The 27,302-nt window shown below is 45.5% G+C and overlaps 1 protein-coding gene across 1 annotated transcript in view; it reads left to right on the top strand.

The window, feature by feature from the left end:
- The window catches only part of LOC141053020 (uncharacterized), a 62,225-nt gene that overhangs the window by 23,186 nt on the left and 11,737 nt on the right, over positions 1-27,302 (top strand). The window contains exons 9-10 of the mRNA XM_073550350.1: positions 542-639; positions 838-928. Of these exons, the coding sequence (XP_073406451.1) occupies positions 542-639; positions 838-928 (189 nt within the window). The remainder of the gene's footprint in view (positions 1-541; positions 640-837; positions 929-27,302) is intronic.

Here is a 27,302-nt window from a genome sequence, read left to right as displayed (position 1 = left end):
GCAGCCTCTGTGTTGTTCCTGACATACTTATACCAGAACCAGCCCACTTCTTTGTGCTGGTACCTGGGGCGCACCGCATCCTTGTCAGATGAATGTCGGATGGAGCCGCCCTTCTTCTCCCGCTCTTCTCCAGGGCTGTGACCAATGACGTAGTCTTTACAGTCTTACCTGTGCTTCGTCACACCCCTTTGCTCCACCCAAGCATTGCTGAATATAAGTACCGGTATATCTCTGGTCTTGTATTTAAAGTCTTTTTTTTTTTTTTCATCCAGTTAGAAATGGATCCCAATACTTCTAATCCTGGACCAAAACAAAAACGCAGGTCATACGAAGCTGGTTTCAAACTTAAGGTTGTGTCAAGAGCAGAAGAAAGCAATATCAGTATTGCAAGTAGGGAATTTTGTTATGATGAAAAACAATTGAGGGAGTGGCAGAAAATGAAAGCTGACTTGGAAAAAATTCCAAAGGCAAAAAAGCTCGACGTGGTTTAAAGACTTCATATGAGGCTCTAGAGACATGATTCTGTATGTGTTCTCTCCAGATCTATCCAGTAAGAGGACAACACCAGAGAGATGTCCCCGTCCTCTTCTTCCACAGGACTGTATACAAGAAAATCCCAATGTTCCTCAGGATCATCAGGTAGGTGGAGAGAAGGTGTCATGAGATCTCCCCTATGATGTGTAGACGGCTGTGAATGTCTTGTGCTCAGTCTTGTTTTATCCGCCAGTATTCTATGTTTTATTCTTGTGTATTGAGAACGGTGGCAATGGCAGGATTAGAGCTGATCATAGATGTGACTTCTCCATTTGTCTGTGACTTCTATAATACTTATTTCAGGGTGAAGATCTGACCCATGTTAATACTACAGAGACATATGTGAGGAGTGATGAGCAGTTTCAAGAAGAGATTCCTGAAGATAACAGCCCAAGTGAGTAGAAACATCTAAATGCAGAGAAGTCACAGATTTTTCTCTATCGCTTCATTGCCACTAGGAGGCTGACACTATGCACAAAAAAGTTAGCTCCTCCTCTGCAGTTTACACCCCACCGACTGGCAATAGGTTAATCAGTTTTAGCTTAGTGTCAGTAGCAGGTGGACACGGGTCTTTCATTAGACTCATATCTACCTCAGTGTGCGTCGTTTCTTTTCAGGTTTCCAGAGGGATACAGTGTGAACGGTCACTACTGTACTCCCACAAAGAGACTATGAGTATGGCGTGTACTGCCACCCCTTATCCTCATACGTATAGCCAGCAGGACCCCAACCCCTAACACAGAAGTGTGTTCAGGTGATCCGGACCTGGTCCGGGCCCCGCCTCCCACCCACTCGCCTACCAGAGCCTGTCGGTTTGAGGAGACTCAGACGTCCCACATCGCAGGATTTTCGGACGTCTGATCTGTTCTTGATGGGGAGGTACATTTCTCTCTCTTTCCACCCCAGGTGCGGCGAAGACCCGAGTACAGAAAGAAGATTAGAAGTTCAAGGAAGAAGATCAAGGGAAACAGTAAAAAAAAAATTTCCTTTATTTTAATAGAGGGCATTAGGGGTCTTTTCACTTTAATTCCAGGCATACCTTTGCAGCGTTTTAGGGCCCTACGCGAAGCTACCTCATGCTCCGGCGGTCACCAGCTGTAATCTAGGTCCCGGCTTCTCTCAGGCCTAGTTGCAGTGTTGTCCCTGCCCACCCTCATCTCAGCTCTTCAGGCGGACTTTTCTCCAGCCTGTCGCTCCCTCTCTGTCTCTTCCAGCAACTGGCGGTTAGCTCAGCCCACTACTCCCAGCCCCAACAGACTGCCTGCGATCACCGTCTTCTTGCTCCCTCTGGACCCGGCGCTTAGCCCCGCCCCTCTTCTGGCCTCAGAGAGCAGGACCTTTCTACAGCACGCGCTTTTTCCGGCTGGTCACCTGCATCCTCCTTGCAGTCGACATTTTCCGGCTGGTGGATCCGGACAGCGATTTCTCCCGGAAGGACATGCTTCTTCTCTACTTATCATTGCAGCAGCTTCTACAGCCTGGGAGCAGACTACAGAACACTTCACTTACTGTATCTCTGCTCTGCTGACTGACTCTCCTCTGCATCTTTTCCAATTCCCTAACCTTTTGGCATCAGTTAGTGGGTCTGCTCATTATGCCTAATCGTAAGGGAGAGCATTCTCGTCGTCCTCCTACCACCTCCTCCTCCTCTTCTTCCTCTGCTCTTGTCAGAAACTTTGCGTACTATTCGTGTAAATGCAAGCTTCCTTCGGGTCAGTCCTCTCCCCTCTGTCAGGACTGCAGCAACTCCACAGTGCCCACCGCCCAGGAGTCCCTATCTGCCTCAGGTGAGAGTGAGGCCCCTATTCCAGGGTGGGCTTTCTCTCTGTCACAGTCCGTGGCGGATCTCACCAAGGTGTCGCAGACCCTGGTGTCCGTGCTTTACAGGTGGCCCCTTCTGGCTCCCGTTGTTGCTAGTGGGTCACAGGATTCACCGTCTGGGCCTTCCAACACAGGCCGCAAGAGATCCAGGCAGGAATGTTGTTCTAGGTCCTCTTCCCGCTCCATCTCGCCCCCCAGTCTTTCCCGGCGGGCTGCCTCTTCTCGTCCCTAGTCAGGCAAAGCATTTTCGGATCATAGGATGATTCAGACCTGGATTCAGTCCAGGCCTCTAACATGAGAGATATGGTCCAGAGCCTTAAAGTGGCAGTCAACCAGACTTTTAGCATCAAGGATACCTCTACGGAACCCGCAGAACAGGCGGTTTCGTTTAGATGGTTTGTGGAGGTACTTGCCAGGGAAAGGGAGAACCCTACCAGATGCTTTCAAAGAGGGAAGCGCCTCGGCATCCTATATCCCTTCTCTCCTGAGCTCACCGCTAACTGGACTGCTTCCCCGGCCGTGGACCCGCCAGTTTCCAGACTGTCCACCAACACGGTCCTCCAGCTTTCTAATGCAGCATCCCTCAAGGATTCCAATGATAGGATTATAGAATTGCTGTCAAAGTCAGCCTTTGAAGCGGCTGCTTCTACATAATGCCCAGCTTTAGCCTGTACCTGTGTCTCGAAGTACATAGCAAAATGGGCCAAACAGATTCGTCAGGGTATCCTTGCTGGAGCTTGTCCGAAGGCGTTGGCCAACCTTGTGGACCAGATTTCTCGTGCAGGGAAATATATGGTATCTGTCTCCCTAGATGCCACATATTACGCAGCTCAGGCGTCCAGCAATATCGTGGCCATCCGGCTGACTATTTGGCTTAAGGCCTGGCAGGCGGACTTGTCGTCAAAGAAGTCCCTTACCAGCCTGCCTTTCCAGGGATCCCGTCTATTTGGCTCCATGTTGGACCAAATTATTAATGAGGCCATTGGGGGTACGAGTTACCTCCTTCGCCAGTCCAAGCCTCGCCGGCCTCCTCTGAAGCGGCAGTTTCGCTCCTTTCGGCCATTTTGCGGCGACGAAGGATTTTTCTGACGATCAGAGGCTGCAGACTTGCCAGAATAGGAAAAAGCCTTCCTTCAAACCCACTCCTTCCTGACGTTCCCGTAACACCCATAGATCCATCAAGCCTAAACCTGGCAGATCTTGCTCGTCATGACTCGTATCAAGACCCAAGCGAATCTCCTAGGCTTTGCGGTCATCTCCTGTTTTTCAGGGACGTTTGGCTGTTCTCGGTGTAGGGAGCATGGGTCAGGGATGTGGTATCCTTAGGTTGCAAAGGAGTACTCTCTCTAAGGCCCTCGGCTTCCTTCCTTCCGCTCAGCAATGAAGGTCCTGGGGAGGATGGTTGCAGCATTGGAAGCAATCCCTTTTGCGCAGCTCCATTCAAGACCACCTCAGCAGGCCATTCTTTTGCAGTGGGATAGGTCTGTTCTGTCTCTAGATCGTCCAATTCGGCTCTCTTCCGGAGTCAAACGGTCTCTCAATTGGTGGCTGTTATCCCCTCGCATCCTCCAGGGTCTGTCCTTCCTTCCCGTTCTCTGGCAGGTGGTGACGACGGATGCCAGCATTCTCGGTTGTGCGGTATTTCGCCATCTGATGGTCCAGGGGTGTTGTTTGGCACAGGAATCCTCTCTGCCGATCAACATCCTCAAAATAAGGGCCATCCTGTCACTCTGTCACTGGGAAAGGCTTCTCAGGGGTTTGCCAATCAGAGTTCAGACGGACAATGCCACGGCGGTGGCATATGTCAATCACCAGGGAGGGACTCGGAGTCCCTTGGCGATGGCCGAGGTATCCAAGATTCTCCTCTGGGCAGAGGCGACGGTTCCGGCGATATCCGCAATGCATATCCTCTGCATGGACAGCTGGGCCACCGACTTTCTTAGCTGTGAGGGTCTCGCGGCGGGAGAGTGGTCCCTGCATCAGGAGGTCTTCCTTCACATTTGCCTTCGTTGGGGAACTCTGGATGTGGGCCTCATGGCGTCCTGACTGAACAGGAAGGTCCCACGGTTCATCTCCAGGTCCCGCGATCCCCTCACGGTGGGCGCCGACGTTATGGCCATTAGCTGGTCGAGGTTTGTGCTTCCCTATCTGTTTCCTCCTCTTCCCCTTCTTCCCAGGCTGTTGAAAAATATCAAGGTGGAAGGGGTGCCGGTCCTACTGATCGCGCCGGATTGGCCCAGAACGTCTTGGTTCTCAGACATCATCAGTCTTCTTGCGGATGCCCCTTGGAGGCTCACAGACCGGATCTTCTGTCCTAAGGACCGATCTGCCATCAGATATCAAGAACCATGCTGCAGACTTACAGTGGGAGTCTGTGAACGTGTTACAGAAGGACAGAGAGTGTGCAAGGGGCACTGCGGTGAGCTCACCTGCTGGAGCACAGGACCTGAGACACTGAGTAGCTGCTGTGACCGGTGAAGCCGGAGAGTAGTCTGAACGTGCCGAGGTCAAGCCGGGAGGTCGATAAAGTGCCAAAGGGTGAGAGGCTAAGAGTGGTCAGGACGTAGCAAAAAGGTGGGGAAGCCGGGGTTAGCGGTGCAGTACAAATGGGATAGACTAGTGGGAAGTTAGAGTACCAAGCCGAAGGTCAGAGCTAGAAACAGACAATAAGCACTGAGTCGCAAGGCAATGCACAGTACAAGAAAATAGACCGAGTCATACACAAGAAAGCAACTGGACTAAGCAGTATGCAAGCACACCAGGGGTTCAGACACACAGCCAAGGCAGATGTATCACTGAAAAAGATGATGAAGGCGGGTAGATATAGCCCTCCCCAAACCAAAAGGAGGCTATACAAAATTAACCCAGAGAGGACAGAGAAGGAACCCTGTCCACAACCATGACACCAGAATTCTCGGTCGCTCAATTTAACGGCGTGACTGTTGAAACCGTGGTGCTGAGAGCGTCCGGATTTTCAGATCGGCTGATTCACATCATGATCCAGGCTAGGAAGCTGTCTTCTTCCAGAGTCTATTATAAAACCTGGAAAGCCTGTTTCAGCTGGTGTGAGTCTAATCACATCCTGCCTATGTCCTTTTCTCTCCCTTCTACTTTGGCGTTTCTCCAGGTGGGTCTTGACGCTGGTCTTGCCTGGTCTTGCCTGTAGTTTACTGAAGGGCAGGTGTCAAACTCTTCTGGAAAAGAACAGAAAGTGCTATCTTCCCGTTCACAGGTCAGAACCTTTCTTCAAGGGGTAGCACATGCGGCTCCCCCGTACCGTACTCCTGTGGAACCTTGGGACCTCAATCTAGTTCTGGAGGCCCTGAGGAGTTCTCCCTTTGAACCTCTCTGGGGGGTTTCCCTGTCCTATCTGTCTTGGAAGGTGGCATTTCTGGTGGCCATAACCTCCATTAGGCGCGTTTCAGAGCCTTTCTTTGGTTCTTCACCAGGATAAGGTGGTTTTGTGGCCCCTGCTTTCCTTCCTTCCCAAGGTGGTGTCCGCATTTCACCTAAGTGAGGATATTGTCCTCCTTTCCTTTTGTCCTGCTCTGACTCATCCTCTGGAGTGTTGGTTAAATAGGCTAGACCTGATTAGGGTGGTGAGAGTATCGGTCTAGGACCGCCCCTTTTAGGAAGACTGACTCTCTTTTCGCCATTTCTGATGGTGCGCGACTAGGCCTGCCGGCCTCCATGGCTACGATTGCTCTCTGGATCAGAACCGTGATTTTGGAGGCTTACCGGGTCAAGAACAGAGTGCCTCCCTCCGGGATTAGGGCTCACTCTACCCGGGCAGTGGGCGCCTCCTGGGTGGTGCACCATAGGTCATCCGCCTTACAACTTTGCAAAGCGGCAACTTGGTCTTTCATCCACACATTCGCCAAATTTTATGAAGTCCATACCTACGGTTCAGCGGATGCCAGCCTAGGCAGAAGGATCTTGCAGGCGGCAGTGGTGAGTTCTCCAACCTGAACGAAATTTCTGCTGTTCCCTCCCCAAGGACTGCTTTGGGACGTCCCATGGTTCCTGTGTCCCCAATGAAGCGATAGAGAAAACAGGATTTTTGGTTGCTTACCGTAAAATCTGTCTCTCAGAGCCTTCATTGGGGGGACACAGCACCCTCATGTTTATCAGCTCTTCTTTTCTGTGTTCTATTGTTACAGTTGAGTTGTCTGTTTTGTTTCTCTTTATATTGTTGATTCTCCTACTGCTTTCTCACTAACTGATTAACCTAGTGCCAGTCGGAGGAGTGTATACTGCAGAGGAGGAGCTAACTTTTTTTGTGCATAGTGTCAGCCTCCCAGTACCAGCAGCATACACCCATGGATCCTGTGTTCCCCAGTGAAGGCTCTGAGAAACAGATTTTACGGTAAGCAACCAAAAATCCTGTTTTCTGAGTCACCAGCTGTGGCTGCTGTATTGGCATTGTGGTCTGCTTTGTGCTGGTAGACAACCACTTGCTATTCCTCCCAATACCTTTCACATTATTTTGGGCATAGGAAGTCCTCCTGTTGGAGTGATGCCTGTTTCGGTCAGAGCTTACAGTTAGGTTCCTCCCTACTCGATGGAATTAGAAGATGCTAACACTTAGTTGCCCAGATCTCTAAGCTTTAACCCCTTAGTGACAGTGCCAATTTGGTACTTAATGACCAAGCCAATTTTTATAATTCTGACCACTGTCACTTTGAGGTTATAGCTTTGGAAAGCTTCAAAGTATCCCACTGATTTTGAGAATGTTTTTTTCGTGACATATTGTACTTCGTCGGTGGTAAAATTTCTTCTATATAACTTGCGTTTATGAATAAAATGGAAATTTGGCAAAAATGTTGAAAATTTTGTAATTTTCAAACTTAATTTTTGTACACTTAAATCAGAGAGTGGTGTCACACAAAATAGTTACTAAATAACATTTCCCACATGTCTACTTTACATCAGCACAATTCTGCAAACATAATTTTTTTCTGTTTATAAAGGTTAAAAGTTGACCAGCGATTTCTTATTTTTCCAACAAAATTTCCAAAACCATTTTTTTTAGGGACCACCTCACATTTGAAGTGCATTTGGGGGGATCAATATAATAGAAAATACCCAAAAGTGACATCATTCTAAAAACTTCACCCTTCAGAACTAAAGAAATGTGGAAGGAAAAAACAGTTCTTTTTTTTTTTACAAAAAATTTACTTTGGAGCCAATTTTTTTTATTTTCAGAAGGGTATTAGGAGAAAGTGGACCACAAAAGTTGTGTACAATTTCTCCTGAGTACACCGATGGGGAAAAGCCACTGGAGCACCATTTGACTTTTTGAACGCAAAATTGGCTGGAATCAGTGGTGGCGCCATGTTGCGTTTGGAGACCCTCTGATGTACCTAAACAGTGGAAACCCCTTAATTCTAACTCCAACCCTAACCCCAACACACCCCTAATCCCAACCCTTACCATAACTAACCACAACCCTAACCCCAACACACCCCTAATCCCAACCCTTACCATAACTCTAACCACAACCCTAACCCCAACACACCCCTAACCCTAAACAGTGGAAACTTGTGAGCATGATGCGAGAAACTCACGTGATTCTCTCACAGCAACACCCGACACTCTGGACTGGAGTGTGCGGCTGCATAGAAATGCATGCAGCCGCACACTCCGGTTCGAGTGCTGGCAGCAGTGCCGTGTATTGATGCGAGAAACTTGCATCACACTCGCAAGTGTGACACCGGCCTTATAGTTACACTTGGCACAATTACACTCACTGGCCACTTTATTAGGTACACCATGCTAGTAACGGGTTGGACCCCCTTTTGCCTTCAGAACTGCCTCAATTCTTCGTGGCAGAGATTCAACAAGGTGCTGGAAGCATTCCTCAGAGATTTTGGACCATATTGACATGATGGCATCACACAGTTGGCGCAGATTTGTCGGCTGCACATCCCTGATGCGAATCTCCCGTTCCACCACATCCCAAAGATGCTCTATTGGATTGAGATCTGGTGACTGAGGAGGCCATTTGAGTACAGTGAACTCATTGTCATGTTCAAGAAACCAATCTGAGATGATTCGAGCTTTATGACATGGCGCATTATCCTGCTGAAAGTAGCCATCAGATGTTGGGTACATTGTGGTCATAAAGGGATGGACATGGTCAGCAACAATACTCAGGTAGGCTGTGGCGTTGCAACGATGCTCAATTGGTACCAAGGGGCCCAAAGAGTGCCAAGAAAAAATTCCCCACACCATGACACCACCACCACCAGCCTGAACCGTTGATACAAGGCAGGATGGATCCATGCTTTCATGTTGTTTACGCCAAATTCTGACCCTACCATCCGAATGTCGCAGCAGAAATCGAGACTCATCAGACCAGGCAACGTTTTTCAAATCTTCTACTGTCCAATTTCGATGAGCTTGTGCAAATTGTAGCCTCAGTTTCCTGTTCTTAGCTGAGAGGAGTGGTACCCGGTGTGGTCTTCTGCTGCTGTAGCCCATCTGCCTCAAAGTTCGACGCACTGTGCGTTCAGAGATGCTCTTCTGCCTACCTTGGTTGTAACGGGTGGCAATTTGAGTCACTGTTGCCTTTCTATCAGCTCGAACCAGTCTGCCCATTCTCCTCTGACCTCTGGCATCAACAAGGCATTTCCGGCCACAGAACTGCCGCTCACTGGATTTTTTTTCTTTTTCGGACCATTCTCTGTAAACCCTAGAGATGGTTGTGCGTGAAAATCCCAGTAGATCAGCAGTTTCTGAAATACTCAGACCAGCCCTTCTGGCACCAACAATCATGCCACGTTCAAAGGCACTCAAATCACCTTTCTTCCCCATACTGATGCTCGGTTTGAACTGAAGGAGATTGTCTTGACCATGTCTACATGCCTAAATGCACTGAGTTGCCGCCATGTGATTGGCAGATTAGAAATTAAGTCTTAACACACAGTTGGACAGGTGTACCTAATAAAGTGGCCAGTGAGTGTAGAATATATAATATATTCTGATCTTCTGCATAAAATCCCGGGACGGTGCAACCTGTGAATAACCATAAATTGGAATGTTTGCCTATGTGACGTAGAAAAAAACTTTAGCAGAATTTACTATTACCGTATATACTCTAGTATAAGCCGAGTTTTTCAGCACCTTTTTTAATGCTACAAACCCCCCCTCCCTCGGCTTATACTTGAGTGAGGGACCTAGTTACCTTTTCTGCGGTCTCTCCTGCTCATCTGTGGATGCCTGCAGCCTGTGTGGGTGGTCCGATGACTGCTGACAGGGCCAGCGTCATCCCCAGGGCAAGTGCGGGGCCCTGAGCAGGCCCTTCAGAGACACCAGTGCGCTATGGGGTCCGTCCGGTGTCTGTGCCAGCTCTTGCTTAGGGCCCCGGTACTTGCAATGCTTACCTTTCCCCGTTCCACCGCTGCAGCGTCTCCCGCATCCTCTGATTGTGACGTTTCAAGTCTGAGGGCGCAATGACATCACTAGTGTGCGCCCTCTGCCTGAACAGTCACAGTGCAGAGAGCCAACACTGAGGAGTCTGGAGCAGAGCATCGGCCGTGATGAGAAACATTTCATTTTTTTTATGTTTTCAACAAAATATGGAGTTCATCATATGGGGCCATTTATACATGGAGCATCTTATGAGGCCCACCATATACTATACTGTATGGTGCATTATATGGGGCCTATTCTGTATGGGGCAATATATAGCGCCTATCATAAACTGTATGAAGCATTATATAGTCCATTATATAAGGATCATTATATGGGGCCAATTATATATGCAGCATTATTTGGGGTCTGTTATATATGAGACCCATTATGTATATAGAGAACTATATTGAGCATTATATGGGGCCCATTTTATATGGAGCATCTTATGGGACTAATTATATATGGAGTATATCTTGGGGCCCATTATATATGGAGCATCTTATGGGACTAATTATATATGGAGTATATCTTGGGGCCCATTATATATGGAGCATCGTATTGGGCCCATTATATATGGAACATCTTACTGGGCCCTTGAGTTACTGTATGGAGCATTATGTGGGGCCCATCAAATCCTGTATGGAGCATTATATTGGGCCTAGATTGTATGGGTCTCATAATGTATGGAGAAATATATGGGTCTCATTATAATGTATGCAGCAATATATGTGGCTCATTATACTATATGGAGCAATATATAGGGTCCATTGTGTACTGTATGGAGCATTATATGGAGCTCATTCTGTATGGAGCACTATATGGGGCTCACTATACCGTATGGAGCAATATATGGGGTCCATTCTGTGTGGAGCATTATATGGGGTCCATTATTCTGTATGGAACAATACAGTATATGGGGCTCATTATTTTGTATGGGGCTCATTATTCTGTATGGAGCACTATGTGGTGCCCATAATACTGTATGGAGGACTATACTGTCCAGTTTCTGAGCTATTGTATAATTTACACTAGATATCACTCATGTAATGTAAGAAGTAAGTGAAATCTTGTGCATTGTAGTATACCTTTATTTCTCTGCCGTATCTGTACATTATGAATCGTGGTTTGTATTAAAGGAGCCCACTGACAGTCTTTCACCCAGGGCCCATTAAAATCTTGAGCCAGCCCTGACTGATGATATCACCACTCTTCTTTTCTCCTGCACGCCGGCAGTCTCTGTGTTGTTTGTGCCATACTGGGCAAAAACCAGCCGGCTTCTTTGTGCTGGTACCTGGGGCGCACCGCATCCTTGTCAGATGAATGTCGGATGCAGCCGGCTCTTCTTCTCCCGCTGTTCTCCAGGGCTGTGACCAATGAAGTAGTCTTTACAGTCTTACCCGTGCTTGGTCACGCCACTTTGCTGAATACAAGTACCTGTATATCTCTGGTCTTGTATATACAGTACATATGTTGAGAATTCAATCGCTATAATACGAATTTCTTTTTTAAAGTCTTTTTTTTTTTTATCCTGTTAGAAATGGATCCCATTACTTCTAATCCTGGACAAAAACAAAAGCGCAGGTCATACGAAGCTGGTTTCAAACTTAAGGTTGTGTCAAGAGCAGAAGAAAGCAATAACAGTGTTGCAAGTAGGGAATTTTGTGTTGACGAAAAACAAGTGAGGGAGTGGCGGAAAATGAAAGCTGACTTGAAAAAGATTCCAAAGTCAAAAAAAGCTCGACGTGGTTTCAAGATTCCATATGAGGCTCTAGAGACTGAATTGCACAAATGGGTTATGGAGTGTCGTCTAAATGGTAACTCTGTAACACGCATGGGAATTCGCTTACGTGCCCTTCAAATGGCTAAAGATGACAAATTAAAAGCACCAGGCATTGAAAATTTTATGGCGTCAGCAGGATGGTGTACCCGCTTTATGAATAGATTTGCTCTATGTTTGCGACAAAGAACAAAGATTTCACAGATGTTGCCAAAAGACCTTGATGAAAAATTGATGTCATTCCATTCATTCATCATAAAACATAGAAGGATCCATAACTATGACCTGGGAGATATTGGAAATATGAATGAAACAGCTATGACCTTTGATCTTCCAAGAAACAGAACTGTGTCAAGTTTGGGAGACAGAACTATTTTACTCAGAACCAGAGGAAATGAAAAAAACCATTTCACAGTTGTTCTATCATGTTTGGCTAATGGAACTAAGCTGAGGCCCGTCATTATTTTTAAAAGAAAGACCTTGCCTAAAAAGGTCAAATTCCCACCACGAATTACAGTGCGCGCACATATTAAAGGCTGGATGGATGAAAACGGAACAAAAAAGTGGCTGGAAGAAATTTGGAACAGACGACCAGGAGCAGCCTTAAAGAAAAAATCATCATTGCTAGTTTGGGATATGTACAGAGCCCACACTTCTGATGACATAAAAAAATTGGCAAAGTCTTCTGAAGTTACTTTGGCGGTTATTCCAGGTGGACTTACATCTGTTTTGCAGCCCCTAGATGTGAGTTTAAATAAACCTTTCAAAGACCGTGTGCGAAAGATGTGGCATGAATGGAAGTCATCTGGTCAAGCCCGACTGACAAAAGTTGAAAATATGAGGAAGCCTGACATAGTATTGATAGCAAAGTGGGTTCGTGATGCATGGGAAGAGATTCCAGAGGACATGGTGCAACGCGCCTTCAAGAAATGTGGCATTAGTAATGCTATGGATGGCAGTGAAACCAGCGCTTTGTATGAGAACGATGACAGTGATGACTGCGAACTCAGTGATGATGACAATGTCTATGCTGATAACCTCATACCAGCTGAAGCTGAAGCTCTGTTTGGGCATACAGATGATGAGGAGGAATCCAGTTTTGATTGACTTTAACGCTTGTGTTTTAGCTTGGTCGCTGATTGAGCTAAGGTTTTTGTACTTTTAAAGTTATTTTTGATATCATATAGTTTTTGTTGACCCTCTTTTCCACTTACAGAGCTAGTTGACTGTTTTTCTTTGAAATAAATATGCAAAAACAGTTAACCTACTGATGACTCAATTAATGTAATCTTATTGGTATCCATTTTTATTTTTTAAATTTGCCAGTAGCTGCTGCATTTCCCAACCTAGGCTTATTCTCGAGTCAATAAGTTTTTCCATTTTTTTGTGGTAAAATTAGGTGCCTCGGCTTATACTCGCTAGGCTTATATTCGGGTCGGCTTATACTCGAGTACATACAGTATTTCCCATTGTTTAAAATAAATCCACGATCTGATTCCCATTTATTAAATTTCTTATGAAAGTAGATTAGACAAATGTTTTTATAGGGAATTCTGCCTTTACTGATTTCACTTGACAAATAATTCACAAAAGGATATGTTCCCCCAAAATTAAAAGCCAGAGACTGAATAGAACATCTTACCTGCAAATACGGAAAGAAATCTGAATCCTCTAATCCTACTCGTATAACAAGTCCCTCTTTAAATATCCATAACAATGATGATTCCCTTTTTCCACAAAGTTCAACACTGCAAGAAATGAGGGGAATTAGTATTATCCCTCAGTAAGTACATGGAGGCCAGGTAGTCCACCTACATGAACTTCTTAAAAACTTTCCAAAATGTAATTTGGAAAAAAATTGGACAGTAATTATAATACATAAGGGTCTGATATCTTTACCTTCAAGAGCCTGAAAGATATTTTCTTTGTTAGGAATTCCACAAATGTCTTTTACATAAGCACTTGTACTGGGGATATCCATGCTTGAGTCTGAGAGGCCAGAAAATAAAATGTATTAAAATAGTAAATGACATTAATAATTTTTAACCTTGGCCAAGTGTCAATTTCTGTGCAATAACAGCACAGTCTCCCTTTATAGCCCAAACAAAAAGACCTAAGTGCTAATAAAAAATGAATTTTTTTTTATACAATATACCACAAAAAAGATCTTAAGACATATAGTATCAATTAAAAGCAAAAAAGACAAGATGTTGCAAAAAGCGATTTTATTCTTGTTATCATTAAAATATATATAAGAAAAAATGATAGAAGTGCAATATGTATGCAGGGGGCAAGGAAACAACCAAAAATGGTTGGTAAAGTAATATACACATGATGAACTCGCCGATATAAAAGAGATATACTACTATTTAAATAGTGTTTGTGCAATATACTGCAAGTGCTGAAGTCAGGGTAGCGAAACGCGCGTTGGGGTGGTGTGTGCAGGGGGCAGGAAAGCACCTTTTGGTCAGTATACACTTTGTATATTTCACTATTGCACTTTTATTTTTTGATCTATGGCTGATTATTTGGAGAGATGAATGGTACCTCTCGCACTTGCACTTTACTTCATACTATATGCACTTTGTGATTATCCACCATAGTGCATATTCACTTCAGCACTTGCAGTATACTGCACAAACTCTATTTAAATAGTAGTATATCTCTTTTATATAGGCGATTTCATCATGTGTTTATTTTTTCTTTTATGATCACTATTTTGGTTACACATATTAATTGATGTATACAATGATTATATAGAGATAATTTTCTTTTCTTAGGTTGTGTATACATATATTACTTTACCAGCCATTTTTGGTCGATTCCTTGCCCCCTGCATACATATTGCGTTTTTATCATTTTTTTCTTATATATATTTTAATAACAAGAATAAAATCGCTTTTTGCAACATCTTGTCTTTTTTGCTTTTAATTGATACTATATGTTTTGAGATCTTTTTTTGTGGCATATTGAATAAAATAATTTATTAGCACTTTGAATATCTTATTGTTTGGGCTATATTCTATAATAGATATTCGGAGTATATATACTTTTCAGTATACTATTGGTAATTCTTTTCCGTATAGGTATCCCACAGTTTCCCTTTAGTCCGACTTTTCAGTTTCTGTGAGAAAAGAATGGACTAATTTCAAATAGGATTGCAATATTCTACACAAAGAATATTACACCTGTGTCATGATGTATCTCCAAGCTGTGTGTGGTTGATGACCGTAATATACATTTCTTCACATCTGCGGGAGATGTGTCCGCAATTCAGAGGCTAGCTAGGGTTTCATCTTAGGGGGCGCGAAAATGAACACTGATAGTACTATATGGAGACCATATAGTGGTAGATACCAGTCCTGCAGACCATATAAGATCATAGTATATTTATAGATGGTGACTTACAGGTGATGTTCTTTCTGATGGAATCGTTCACTTTTCCCGTATTTTCCATCTGGCCCAGACCAACATGACAACTTCTCCAGCCAGGACTTGTCTGCAGAGATTACAGCAAAGACACATTTCACTTCTCACTTTTCCTGCACCATCCATATCTATGCCAAACCTGAGCAGACTACGCATTCTGCTGATACCCCCAATACTGAGCCGCTCCTGTCATATGTGTCCTGCAGCACCTGCTGTGTGGTACAATAACAGCTCCTCTTACCACCCCACACAATACTGCCACCACTGTGCCCATTACATAGTAATAATGCCACCTTTGTGCTCGCTAGATAATAAAATTCTCCCCTAAAAACATTAACCCCTTAACACCCAAGGGTGGTTTGCACGTTAATGACCGGGCCAATTTTTACAATTCTGACCACTGTCCCTTTATGAGGTAATAACTCTGAAACGCTTCCATGGATCCCGGTGATTCTGACATTTTCTCGTGACATATTGTACTTCATGTTATTGGTAAAATTTCATTCAAATAACTTGCGTTTATTTCTGAAAAAAAACGGAAATTTGGCGAAAATTTTGCAATTTTCCAACTTTGAATTTTTGTGCCCTTAAATCACAGAGATACGGCACACAAAATACTTAATAAGTAATATTTCCCACATGTTTACTTTACATCAGCACAATTTTGGAACCAAAATTTTTTTTCGTTAGGAAGTTATAAGGGTTAAAAGTTGACCAGCGATTTCTCATTTTTGCAACACCATTTTATTTTTACGGACCACATCACATTTGATGTCACTTTGAGGGGTCTATATGATATAAAATACCCAAAAGTGACACCATTCTAAAAACTGCACCCCTCAAGGTGTTCAAAACCACATTCAAGAAGTTTATTAACCCTTCAGGTGCTTCACAGGAATTTTTTGAATGTTTAAAGAAAAAATGAACATTTAACTTTTCACAAAAAAATTACTTAAGGTCCAATTTTTTTTATTTTACCAAGGGTAACAGGAGAAATTGGACTGCAAAAGTTATTGTGCAATTTCTCCTGAGTACGCTGATACCTGATATGTGGGGGGAACCATTGTTTCGGCACATGGCAGAGCTCAGAAGGGAAGGAGCGCCGTTTGACTTTTTCAATGCAAAATTGGCTGAAATTCAGATCGGATGCCATGTCACATTTGGAGAGCCCCTGATGTACCTAAACAGTGGAAACCCCCCACAAGTAACCCCATGTTGGAAACTAGACCACCCCCAAGGAACTTATCTAGATATGTGGTGAGAACTTTGAACCCACAAGGGCTTCACAGACGTTTATAACGTACAGCCGTACAATTAAAAAAATCATATTTTTTCCACAAAAATGATCTTTTCACCCTCAATTTTTATTTTTTCAAGGGTATCAGGACCCCAAAAGTTATTGTGCAATTTGTCCTGAGTACGCTAATACCCCATATGTGAGGGTAAACCACTATTTGGGCACATGGCAGAGCTCGGAAGGGAAGCAGCGCCATTTGACTTTTTTGGCTGGAATTGGGATTGGACGCCATGCCGCGTTTGGAAAGCCCCTGATATGCCTAAACAGTGGAAACCCCCCCACAAATGACACCATTTTGGAAACTAGAACCCCAAGGAACTTATCTAGATGTGTGGTGAGAACTTTGAACCCCCAAGGGCTTCACAGAAGTTTATAATGCCCGGGCATGAAAATAAAAAAATCATATTTTTTTCCACAAACATGATCTTTTAGTCCCCAATTTTTTTATTTTCCCAAGGGTAACAGGAGAAATTGGACCCCAAAAGTTGCTGTCCATTTTGTCTTGATATAAAAGTATATACACAATGCGTCCAAATATTACCATATGGCACTTCAAACTAAATATTTCAACAAACAGGGTGGCAACAAATCAATGTATCAACCACAAGGAAGCGAACCACTTAAATAAATTAAATAAATTCCTTTTTTATTGAAAAATTTAACAAGTATTAAAATGACCACATATACATGAATCCATAGAAAATAAACCCAAAAACAGGGCAGCAGCAAGACACAAAAAATAGTTATATATTCAATCACAGATATAATCCTTCCGGAAGAAGCAGTAGAGCGAAACACGCATCGGGGTGCAGGGCTCAGCAGCGGGACACTATTTATCGGCACCTTTTCAGGTAAAAACACCATTTATGCCCCTTGTTTCTTGTCTGGGACATTGTTTCTAATATAAAACGCTGTGGCGCTATTGGTGACAGTATCGGTTCCGTCCACATAATTTTACATGGATAATGTTTTATAAACAATTTGCTGGCAGAGCGCTCTATTAAGGAGTTGGATTTCTTCTGCCCTGGTAATTTTGTATTAAGCAATTTTTACTATTGTTTTGTTAAGCTATTTGGGCATTATTAGTGGAGTTCTGTTTAGCAGTATTTTTGTGCAGTGAGGAACAAGATTGTTTCTGTCCCTATAATTATATACAGACAAATTTATACAAACAATCTGCTTTAAAATGCTGTAGTCTATTATAAAGTATAAGCTTTATTGCTAGCTTGATTTTGCACAGTCATTTTTTGGCATTTTGTTGAGTAATTGGGCAAGATTATATTAAATATTTTTTCAGTGTGACGTTTATAGTAATAATGTATGATGCTTTTTTGCACATAAGAAAGTTTTTTACAAATTAATCAGGATTATATCTGTGATTGAATATATAACTATTTTTTGTGTCTTGCTGCTGCCCTGTTTTTGGGTTTATTTTCTATGGATTCATGTATATGTGGTCATTTTAATACTTATTTAATTTATTTAAGTGAGCGCCGCTGATCGCTATGACGTACTATCCCGTCCCTGGGAATTAAGTCCCAGGGCACATGGACGGGATCGTACGTCATATGGCAGAAAGGGGTTAATGCCCTGTGCTAGTGCCCGTCACGTTTTGTCCCTAAAATGTAATAATACCCCATATGCAACTTTGATGGCCACAATATTGAGTGCCCCTATAACAATAATGCTGAAGTGCACACTTAACATTTAATAATGTTCCGAATTTCCCCATGTACAGTAACAATGGGCCCAGTATTGCTGATGTCAGCATGCCCTCGTGTGACAACTCTTTCGGCTTCTCTCAATTCTCTTCTATTTAGAGAAACCAAACCTTTCTAGTGGACATATGCACATACCAAACGTGGTCTCATGACCGCCTGATAACGCCAGTGATATTGGGGTCTCTTGCAGCAGGCGCTCCCTGTCATGATTTGGCAGTCTGTAGTCACATAACGTGACTGCAGACATTTATTCCAAGCAGTAATTAACTTTATAATAATAGCTTATTATTAAATCCAGAAAAGTAGCCAAAAAGATATTATTTAATCAAGAAACAAAACCTTCCTTCACCAAATATACCACATAGAGAACAATATTTTTTAGCAAAAAAAAGTGGTTTTAAAACTTTACTAGTTAGTTTTTTTAATGGACGTAGTAGCCTCTTCTTAAAAAAACTAACTAGTAAAGATTAAATCTTATTACTAAAGCACCACATCAGCGGGGTTTTATTTTTTCACCGCTGGAGTGGTGCTTTAAGCGCAAGTCCCCAGCCCCGGTCATATACTCATCGTCTGGTGTATTCACCGTTCTTTGACACCGCTCCAGTCCTGCAGCTCAAACTTGTGCGCGCAGCTTCTAAACGTTCAATGTAAGTCTATGAAAGACAGAAAGAGGTGAGAACAGAGCCAGAAAGAGGCTCTCATAGACTTACATTGATTGTGACCTGTCCGCCGCCCCAGTGTTTGATGGAGTGGCGCAGAGGTCTCTAAACTGCAGGAGGTGGAGGAGAAAACAGATGAAAACGCCGGAAGTTGAGCATCAGACAGTCGGTAGAGGTCTTGGATTTTAAGGCACGACTCCAGCGGTGAAATGAAAAAAATGCTGGAGTCGTGCTTTAAAGGGAATCTGTCACTCTCCGGGATGTATATGACCTATTAATATGGGCATACAGGTAATAGAAATGTTACACGGGTCCTACCTGTATTCCTCATATTAGCAATCTTGTTGCGGAGAAATGTTAGATTCTGTCTTTATGTTAATGATTTCTTCCAGGCTCTGTGGCGTGCGGTGCTTGAAGAAATCCCTGCCTCCTGTTCTAATTGTAATACTTACCTCCTCCCATCAGCATCAGTTATGGCCCCGGAATATCGCGCCTGTGCCCTGCACTCCCTCATAAATATATACCTCATCCCCCCTGCTGTGAGCACTGCACTCGGGGATTAACTGCGTAGGTGCTGGGGAGTCACTGTGACCTCCAGTGTGCGCGACGATGAGATTCTCTCCCCACTTCCTCCCTGCACAGTCTTCGCTTGGAACCATGTGTACATGGTGATGACTATGCAGGGAGGAAGTGGAGAGAGGACACTGGAGCGGAAGTCACCGGCGCCTGTGCAGCAGATCCCTCAGTGCAGTGCCCACAGAAGAGAGGATGAGGTATGTATTTCTAATGGAGTGCAGGGAGCAGCTGTGGGATTCCGGATCCATAACTGATGTTGATGGGAGGGGGTAAGTATTACAATGAGGACAGGAGGCAGTGATTTCCTCCAGCACCGCACACCCTGGAGACTGAAAGAAATCGTTAACATAGAAACAATATAACATTTCCCATCACAAAACCATTAATATGATGCATACAGGCAGAAATAGTGTAACATTTCTATTACCTATATGCCCATACTAATAGGTCATATATGTCTTGGGGGTATGACATATTCCCTTTAAATGTGATGCAGCTCATGGTTACTATATGGGGGCTTGTGTGTGTGTGGGGTCTGCGCGTGTGTATGCAGGCATCATCCGATGGGCCTACAAGTCTCATCCAGCTTTGCCTGCTACAGTGACAGTGAGTGACACATTAGCAATGATGGGACAGTAGTAGTCCCATCATCTGGCTAATGTGTTGAATGTAAAAAAAAAAAACACACACACACATATATATAGTTCATACCATCTACACCTAATCCCCGAAGCCCTCGCTCACCTGAAAAAAAATTAAAATAATAAACACTATACTCCCTGTGTCTGACGTAATCCAATTAATAACGATTGTCCCACGACGATCTGTGGAGAGCTGTCACATCAGCTGATGCGACCGCTCTCCAGGGGCTCTGGTGATACAATGGCAGAGATAATGATCCGCATTGTATCACTCCGCTGCCGACAGATCACCTGAACTCACGTGTCACTTTGCGGCACTACAACGTGAGAATTTTCTCACACTGTAGTGCCATAAAGCGAGAGGCTTAACTCTGATGACACACTGCGGGAGTGTTATCTCCAGTCAGTGTGTCTTCGGAGGCCTATAGAGCGGTCACATCTACTGATGTGACAGCTGTATAGGGGAGATCGTCGTGGGACAATAGTTATTAATGGGTTTACGTCAGACAGGGAGTATACTGTTGGTTTGTTTATTTAATTTTTTTTGCAGGTGATCGATGGATTCAAATGGATTTAGGCGTACAATAAAACTTATGAAAAACTGTGTCGTGTTTTATTTCATTAAAATACTTTATTATGTGTGTGTGTTTTTAACCCTTTCTTACTATAACATTAATAATGGATAGGTGTCTTATTGACTTCTCTCCATTATTACCCTGGCTTAATGTCACCTTACAATAGTAAGGTGACATTAACCCCTTATTACCCCATATGCCACTGCTACACGGCAGTGGGAACAGAGGGGCTGAGTGCCAGAATTGGCACATCGTACAGATGCGCGATTTCTGGGGCGGCTGCGGGCTGCTGTTTGTAGCCGGGGGGGGGGTTTAATATCCATGGCCCCTTCCTAGGCTATGAATATCAGCCCGCAGCTGTCTGCGTAGCCTTTCTTGCTATAAAATATAGGGGGACCTAAAGTCATTTTTTTTGGGGGGGAGGTCCCCCTATTTTAATAGCCAGTAAAGGCTATGCAGACAGATATTCATAGCTTGGGAAGATCCATGGGTATTACCCCCCCTGCTACAAATATTGGCCCCCGGCTTTTCTTCTCTGTTGCAGAAACTTGCGTGGGAGCCGACGCCATTTTTCCCTGTTTTTTTTCCCCCCAAATTAAATATTGTGCATGAATAATCGGCCTTGCTATTATTTATCTAGCCATAGATATATCAAAAATCAGATATATTTATGGATATAGCTATAGATAGATCTATGGATAGATATGGCTATATCTATAGATAGATACACTGCTCAAAAAAATAAAGGGAACACTAAAATAACGCATCCTAGATCTGAATGAATGAAATATTCTCATTGAATACTTTGTTCTGTACAAAGTTGAATGTGCTGACAACAAACTCACACAAAAATGATCAATGGAAATAAAATTTATTAACTTATGGAGGCCTGGATTTGGAGTCACACACAAAATTAAAGTGGAATGTAATGTCCTTAAAACAAGTCAAAATAATGTTCAGTATTGTGTGTGGCCTCCACGTGCCTGTATGACCTCCCTACAATGCCTGGGCATGCTCCTGATGAGGTGGCGGATGGTCTCCTGAGGGATCTCCTCCCAGACCTGGACTAAAGCATCTACCAACTCCTGGACAGTCTGTGGTGCAACGTGACATTGGTGGATGGAGCGAGACATGATGTCCTAGATGTGTTCAATCGGATTCAGGTCTGGGAAACTGGTGGGCCAGTCCATAGCTTCAATGCCTTCATCTTGCAGGAACTGCTGACACACTCCAGCCACATGAGGTCTGGCATTGTCCTGCATTAGGAGGAACCCAGGGCCAACCGCAACAGCATATGGTCTCAAGGGGTCTGAGGATCTCATCTCGGTACCAAATGGCAGTCAGGCTACCTCTGGCAAGCACATGGAGGGCTGTGCGGCCCTACAAAGAAATGCCACCCCACACCATTACTGACCCACTGCCAAACCGGTCATGCTGAAGGATGTTGCAGACAGCAGATCGCTCTTCACGTCGTCTCCAGACTCTGTCATGTCTGTCACATGTGCTCAGTGTGAACCTGCTTTCATCTGTGAAGAGAACAGGGCGCCAGTGGTGAATTTGCCAATTCTGGTGTGCTGTGGCAAATGCCAAGTGTCCTGCACGGTGTTGGGCTGTGAGCACAACCCCCATCTGTGGACGTCGGGCCCTCAGACAATCCTCATGGAGTCGTTTTCTAACTGTTTGTGCAGACATGCACATTTGTGGCCTGCTGGAGGTCATTTTGCAGGGCTCCTGTTTCTCCTTGCACAAAGGCTGAGGTAGCGATCCTGCTGCTGGGTTGTTGACGTCCTTCGGCCCCCTCCATGTCTTCTGGTGTACTATCCTGTCTCCTGGTAGCACCTCCAGCCTCTGGCCACTACGCTGACAGACACAGCAAACCTTCTTGCCATAGCTCACATTGATGTGCCATCCTGGATGAGCTGCACTACCTGAGCCACTTGTGTGGGTTGTAGAGTCCATCTCATGCTGCCACGATTGTGAAAGCACAACCAACATTCAAAAGTGACCAAAACATCAGCCAGAAAGCATTGGTACTGAGATGTGGCCTGTGGTCCCCACCTGCAGAACCACTCCTTTATTGAGTGTGTCTTGATAATTGCCAATAATTTCCATCTGTTGTCTATTCCATTTGCACAACAGCATGTGAAATTGAATGTCAATCAGTGTTGCTTCCTAAGTGGACAGTTTGATTTCACAGAAGTTTGATTTACGTGGAGTTATATTCTGTTGTTTAAGTGTTCCCTTTATTTTTTGAGCAGTGTATATCTATCTATCTATAGATATATATCTATCGATTTACAGTGCCTTGCGAAAGTATTCGGCCCCCTGGAACTTTTCAACCTTTTCCCACATATCATGCAACATAAAGATACCAAATGTAAATTTTTGGTGAAGAATCAACAACAAGTGGGACACAATTGTGAAGTTGAATGAAATTTATTGGTTATTTTAAATTTTTGTGGAAATTCAAAAACTGAAAAGTGGGGCATGCAATATTATTCGGCCCCTTTAGCTTAATTCTTTGTTGCGCCACCTTTCTGCGATTACAGCTGCAAGTTGCTTGGGGTATGTTTCTATCAATTTTGTACATCAAGAGACTGAAATTCTTGCCCATTCTTCCTTGGCAAACAGCTCGAGCTCAGTGAAGTTTGATGGTGATCGTTTGTGAACAGCAGTTTTCAGCTCTTTCCACAGATTCTTGATTGGATTCAGGTCTGGACTTTGACTTGGCCATTCTATGATATGTGGGAAAAGGTTGAAAAGTTCCAGGGGGCCGAATACTTTCGCAAGGCATTGTATCTGTCTATCTGTGTGTGTAATGGAGTATGGGTTGGACAAATGTAAAAGAGGAGGTTGGACCAGAAATGACATCACAAATCTTTTTTTTTTGTTAAATAACATATCTTTATTTAGCTTACAAAAACGCATACAATCCGCATGAAAAACTCATCAAAAACGCTTGGATTTTTACCTGCGTTTTCTGGCAAGAGGTGCAGATTCTGTGCAGAAAATTCTGCAGGCAAATCCTCATGGTGTGCACATACCTACTCCAGAGATGTTTAACCACTAGTTACTAAATTATTGACTTTGAAAACTGTTGAGTTTGATAATTTCAGTAGACGTGTTATTGTCTATATTCAATTTTTGTCTATGGTAGTTAGTGGCCAAAATACTCTGATTTAACCACTTCCAGTAGCAAGATTTGTGTTCCTAACTGGGCCCCATCTTTCAAATCTGACATGGCACTTTTACGTAGGTAATGTCCGAAGATGGCGCACGTGGTTCATGGACCCACTGTGCCACAGGGCCAGGATTACCTAAGAGAGACATGGCTAAGGGTCTACCTGATTTTCACTTGAGCTTCTGAGGTGGAGTGAGGCTTGAGCTGCAGGTAGCCACTAGGTACCACTCCTAGGCAGTCCCAGGTAATGTGGCTACTGACCTCAAGGCTCAGGTTCGCTGACACAGGAATCTGAGTCACTGATAGGCAGGATTCGGAATTTGTTCAGACTTCTCCAGTTCTGGGTGCTCTGACAGAATAAATACTGACACGGAGTCACAGACAGGACTGGATTCGGATACTGGAATAGGCTTGGACAGAACAGACACAGGAACGCTAACCAGACACAGCTGCAGGTTCAAGTACCAACGGAACGGTTGCAGGGTTCAGGGACCGTTGTAGTGTCCTCGGGGTTAAGTTACCGCCGGTGCGGCATCACAGGGTTTAGTTACCACCAGTGCGGCTTCTCAGGGTTCGGGGACTGCCGGTGCAGCTTCTCAAGGTTCAGAGATCGCTGGTGCAGCTGTTTCAGGGTTCATGTACCGTTGTATCCTCGGGGTTAAGTTACCGCCGGTGCGACTTCACAGGGTTTAGTTACCACCAGTGTGGCTTCTCAGGGTTCAGGGGCCACAGATGCGACTTCTCAGGGCTCGGGGACTGCTGGGTATGGTTTCAGGCCTTGGCCATGTGGGGAGGAGGACTCCCATGCAGTGACCGGGCAGGTACCCAGGGGACCGCCATCAGGGTTCCTGAGGGAACGATACTTGGAGAACAGTAAAGGGAGAGACTTGACTGAAGTTGTCAAGGAAACGGGGTGGGGCAAGGGTAAAAGGAGCAGGGGGCGCACTGAAGTGGCAGTTGACAGAGAGCAGGACAACAGACAGGAAGCCGTGTGAGACAGAGAGGACCGAGGGAGCGGACGGTGTGTTGTGGAGAGACCGACAGGGCCCTGTGAAAGGAAAGCTACGGACTTACCGACTAGTGACACGTGAGAGCCTTGCACTGCTCCCCTCATACGGTCACATACAGCCGCCCCCGCTGTTTCCCATGCTGCTGTGACAGGTCCACGACCTCCACTGACCGCTGCGACATGAGACTTCCTTTACAGCAGTCAGAACACTGCCCCCCCTGCCTTCTCTCACAGCTGCGGCCCTGTCATCACCGGCCCCAGGGGGCGCCACCTCGCTACAGGCGGCAGTAGAGGTTCCCGTCCGGTTTGCTGAGGGACTCTGGGCAGAGACTGGTGAACGGTTACATTTGGAGACTGCGTCATCACCGCGCCCACCGGCATTGTTCCTTCAGGGCCTGTTGCACCCCATCGGCACCGTTTCTTCAGGGCCTGTTGCGCCCCATCATCATCGTTTCTTCAGGGCCTGTTGCGCCCCACCGTCACCATTTCCTCAGGGCCTGTTGCGCCCAATCATCACCGTTTCTTCGGGGCCTGTTGCGCCCCACCGGCATCGTTTCTTCAGGGCCTGTTGCGCCCCACCGGCATAGTTTCTTCAGAGCCTGTTGCGCCCAGTTTCATCCTGGAGTATCGAGGCGACAAGGCAGCTGCATCAGCGACCTCTACGCGGCCACGCCAGTGAACCTGACAGACCCCTGGAAGGAAAAGTTTATTATAGTAGATAAGGACCCCCAGTTTGGTCATATGTGGCCTATAGCACCCCGGGCAAACCGGGTTAGTCGCATCCATAATAAGAAAGTGTTGTTAGGTTTGTTGAGTCTCTGCGTGGACTGGTTATTGTTAACCCCTTTTGTTTGCTTAACATAGCCCCAGCGGCTACAGTTTATAAAAGTTGTTTCCACAAACCACACTCAGTCTCTTGCCTCGTCACTGCATCCTGCGAACCTGCCGAACCCTACACTTGGCGTAGTCAGCAGGATGCAGTCTCTGAGCACAGACAGTGGTGCCCCAGATCAGGGTAGAGCTGTAAACTCTACAAATGATGAGGGTCCCCGTACCAGCATATCATTGGGGGCCATGCTGAACAACCTGCCTAGATTTTCCGGCTCCAATACTATGTTATGGAGCTGGACAGAGCGGATGCGGGGGCTCTTCCGGATGCACCCAATGACACCTGATCTGGAGGCCGTGGTGGCACTCATGGCACTGGACGGGGAGGCGCGGAGGTCAGTGATGTTGAAACCTCCGAGTCACCGCAACACTTTTGAAAAAGTGTTACAGATAATGGAACAGACCCATGGGGACCCTACTAATGTGGGAGAGTTAAGAACCCGTTTGTTTAGTCGGATGCAGGTAGAGGGGGAGACGATCACAGAGTATATGAAAGTCCTCCAGGAATTGCATACGGCTATAGAAAGAAAGGACGGGATAGGGGCAGGACCTGTTGACATTACCCTATGTGACCTACTGGTGACTGGTTTGCGGGATCCATTAGTCAAACAGGCACTGCGGGAACAGATCAGAATGAATCCCCGAATAGATTTTTCAGAAGTGGGGAGTCAGGCACGTGCTCGAGAGCAGGAGCAGGGGATGGCGGTCCCCGTGGGGAAAGTCCGAGGTGTGGAGGCCTCCGCAAATGTAGTCAAGGAGCCTCAGTGGGTGGAAGAGATGAAGCAAGAGCTGAAAAGTATTAAGGGTGAGTTGGCCAAAGTAAAGAGAAGAACCGAGACAGGGACTGGACGACCTAGCTTTAACCCCGGCTTCTGGGGACCACGCTCCCCTTGGGGTGGTCAACCCACACAGGCCTGGTGTTTTGAGTGTGGAGAACCAGGCCACTTTGCCCGAGAGTGTCCGCGGCGTGGGAGATACCCACCCCGGCCGCCATTAAACTAAAGGGCTCCGGGCTGGGGGGGACGCCGCTCGGAGCCGAAAACCACAACTAGGGGTGGTGGAAGTCCCGAAGATTTGGTAGCAAAATGCCCGGTGGTTTAGGCAGAAGTGGAGGGCCGGGCCGTCCGGTGCCTGGTGGACACGGGGTCACAAGTAACCACTATGCCCGCAACGTATTTTCAACAGAACTTCCCAGAAGCAGCAAGGTCTCAGTGGGGGCCCGTGATCAGACTAGTAGCTGCCAACCAACTGCCGGTCCCAGTTGCTGGGGTGGTGTGGGTGCAAGTGACGCTGGGCGGTAAATCCCTTGGTCGCAGAGGGGTGGTACTGACTTAAGGAGAAGCTGATAAGCAACACCCCGTCACCCTAGGCATGAATGTTCTACGAGAGTTCGGCAACCTACTGCTCAATGACCCTACACAGAGGATTCTGAAGCAGTGGGGCTCTCGCACAGCCCAGGGACAGGTATTCCAGCAGCTGGTGCGGGGAGCACGGGTACATCAGGACTGCCAGGAAGGCGAGGCTCTGGGTAAGGTCATCACGCCAGCGACTCCCCTGCTTATGTTACCTCCTGGACAGACTGTGGTGGCCCTGCCCATTCGAGCCCCGATACCCTTGGAGGGCGTGGAGGTGCAGGTGGAACCATGTCACTCGCTTACCTCCTGGCATACTGTTGGCCGTTCCCTGGCTACCGTGCAAAAAGGAGCCGTCCTGGTGCACTGCGTTAACCTTGAAGACCAAGACACCGTTCTGAAAGCACGGACTGTGCTGGCCAAACT

This window comes from Dendrobates tinctorius, unplaced genomic scaffold (assembly GCF_039654945.1).
Source record: "Dendrobates tinctorius isolate UK_male_01 unplaced genomic scaffold, ASM3965494v1 ptg000164l, whole genome shotgun sequence".
In the NCBI taxonomy this organism is placed as follows: domain Eukaryota; kingdom Metazoa; phylum Chordata; class Amphibia; order Anura; family Dendrobatidae; genus Dendrobates; species Dendrobates tinctorius.
The sequence above is the reverse complement of the archived record's forward strand: the minus strand, read 5'-3'. Positions and strand labels throughout refer to the sequence as shown.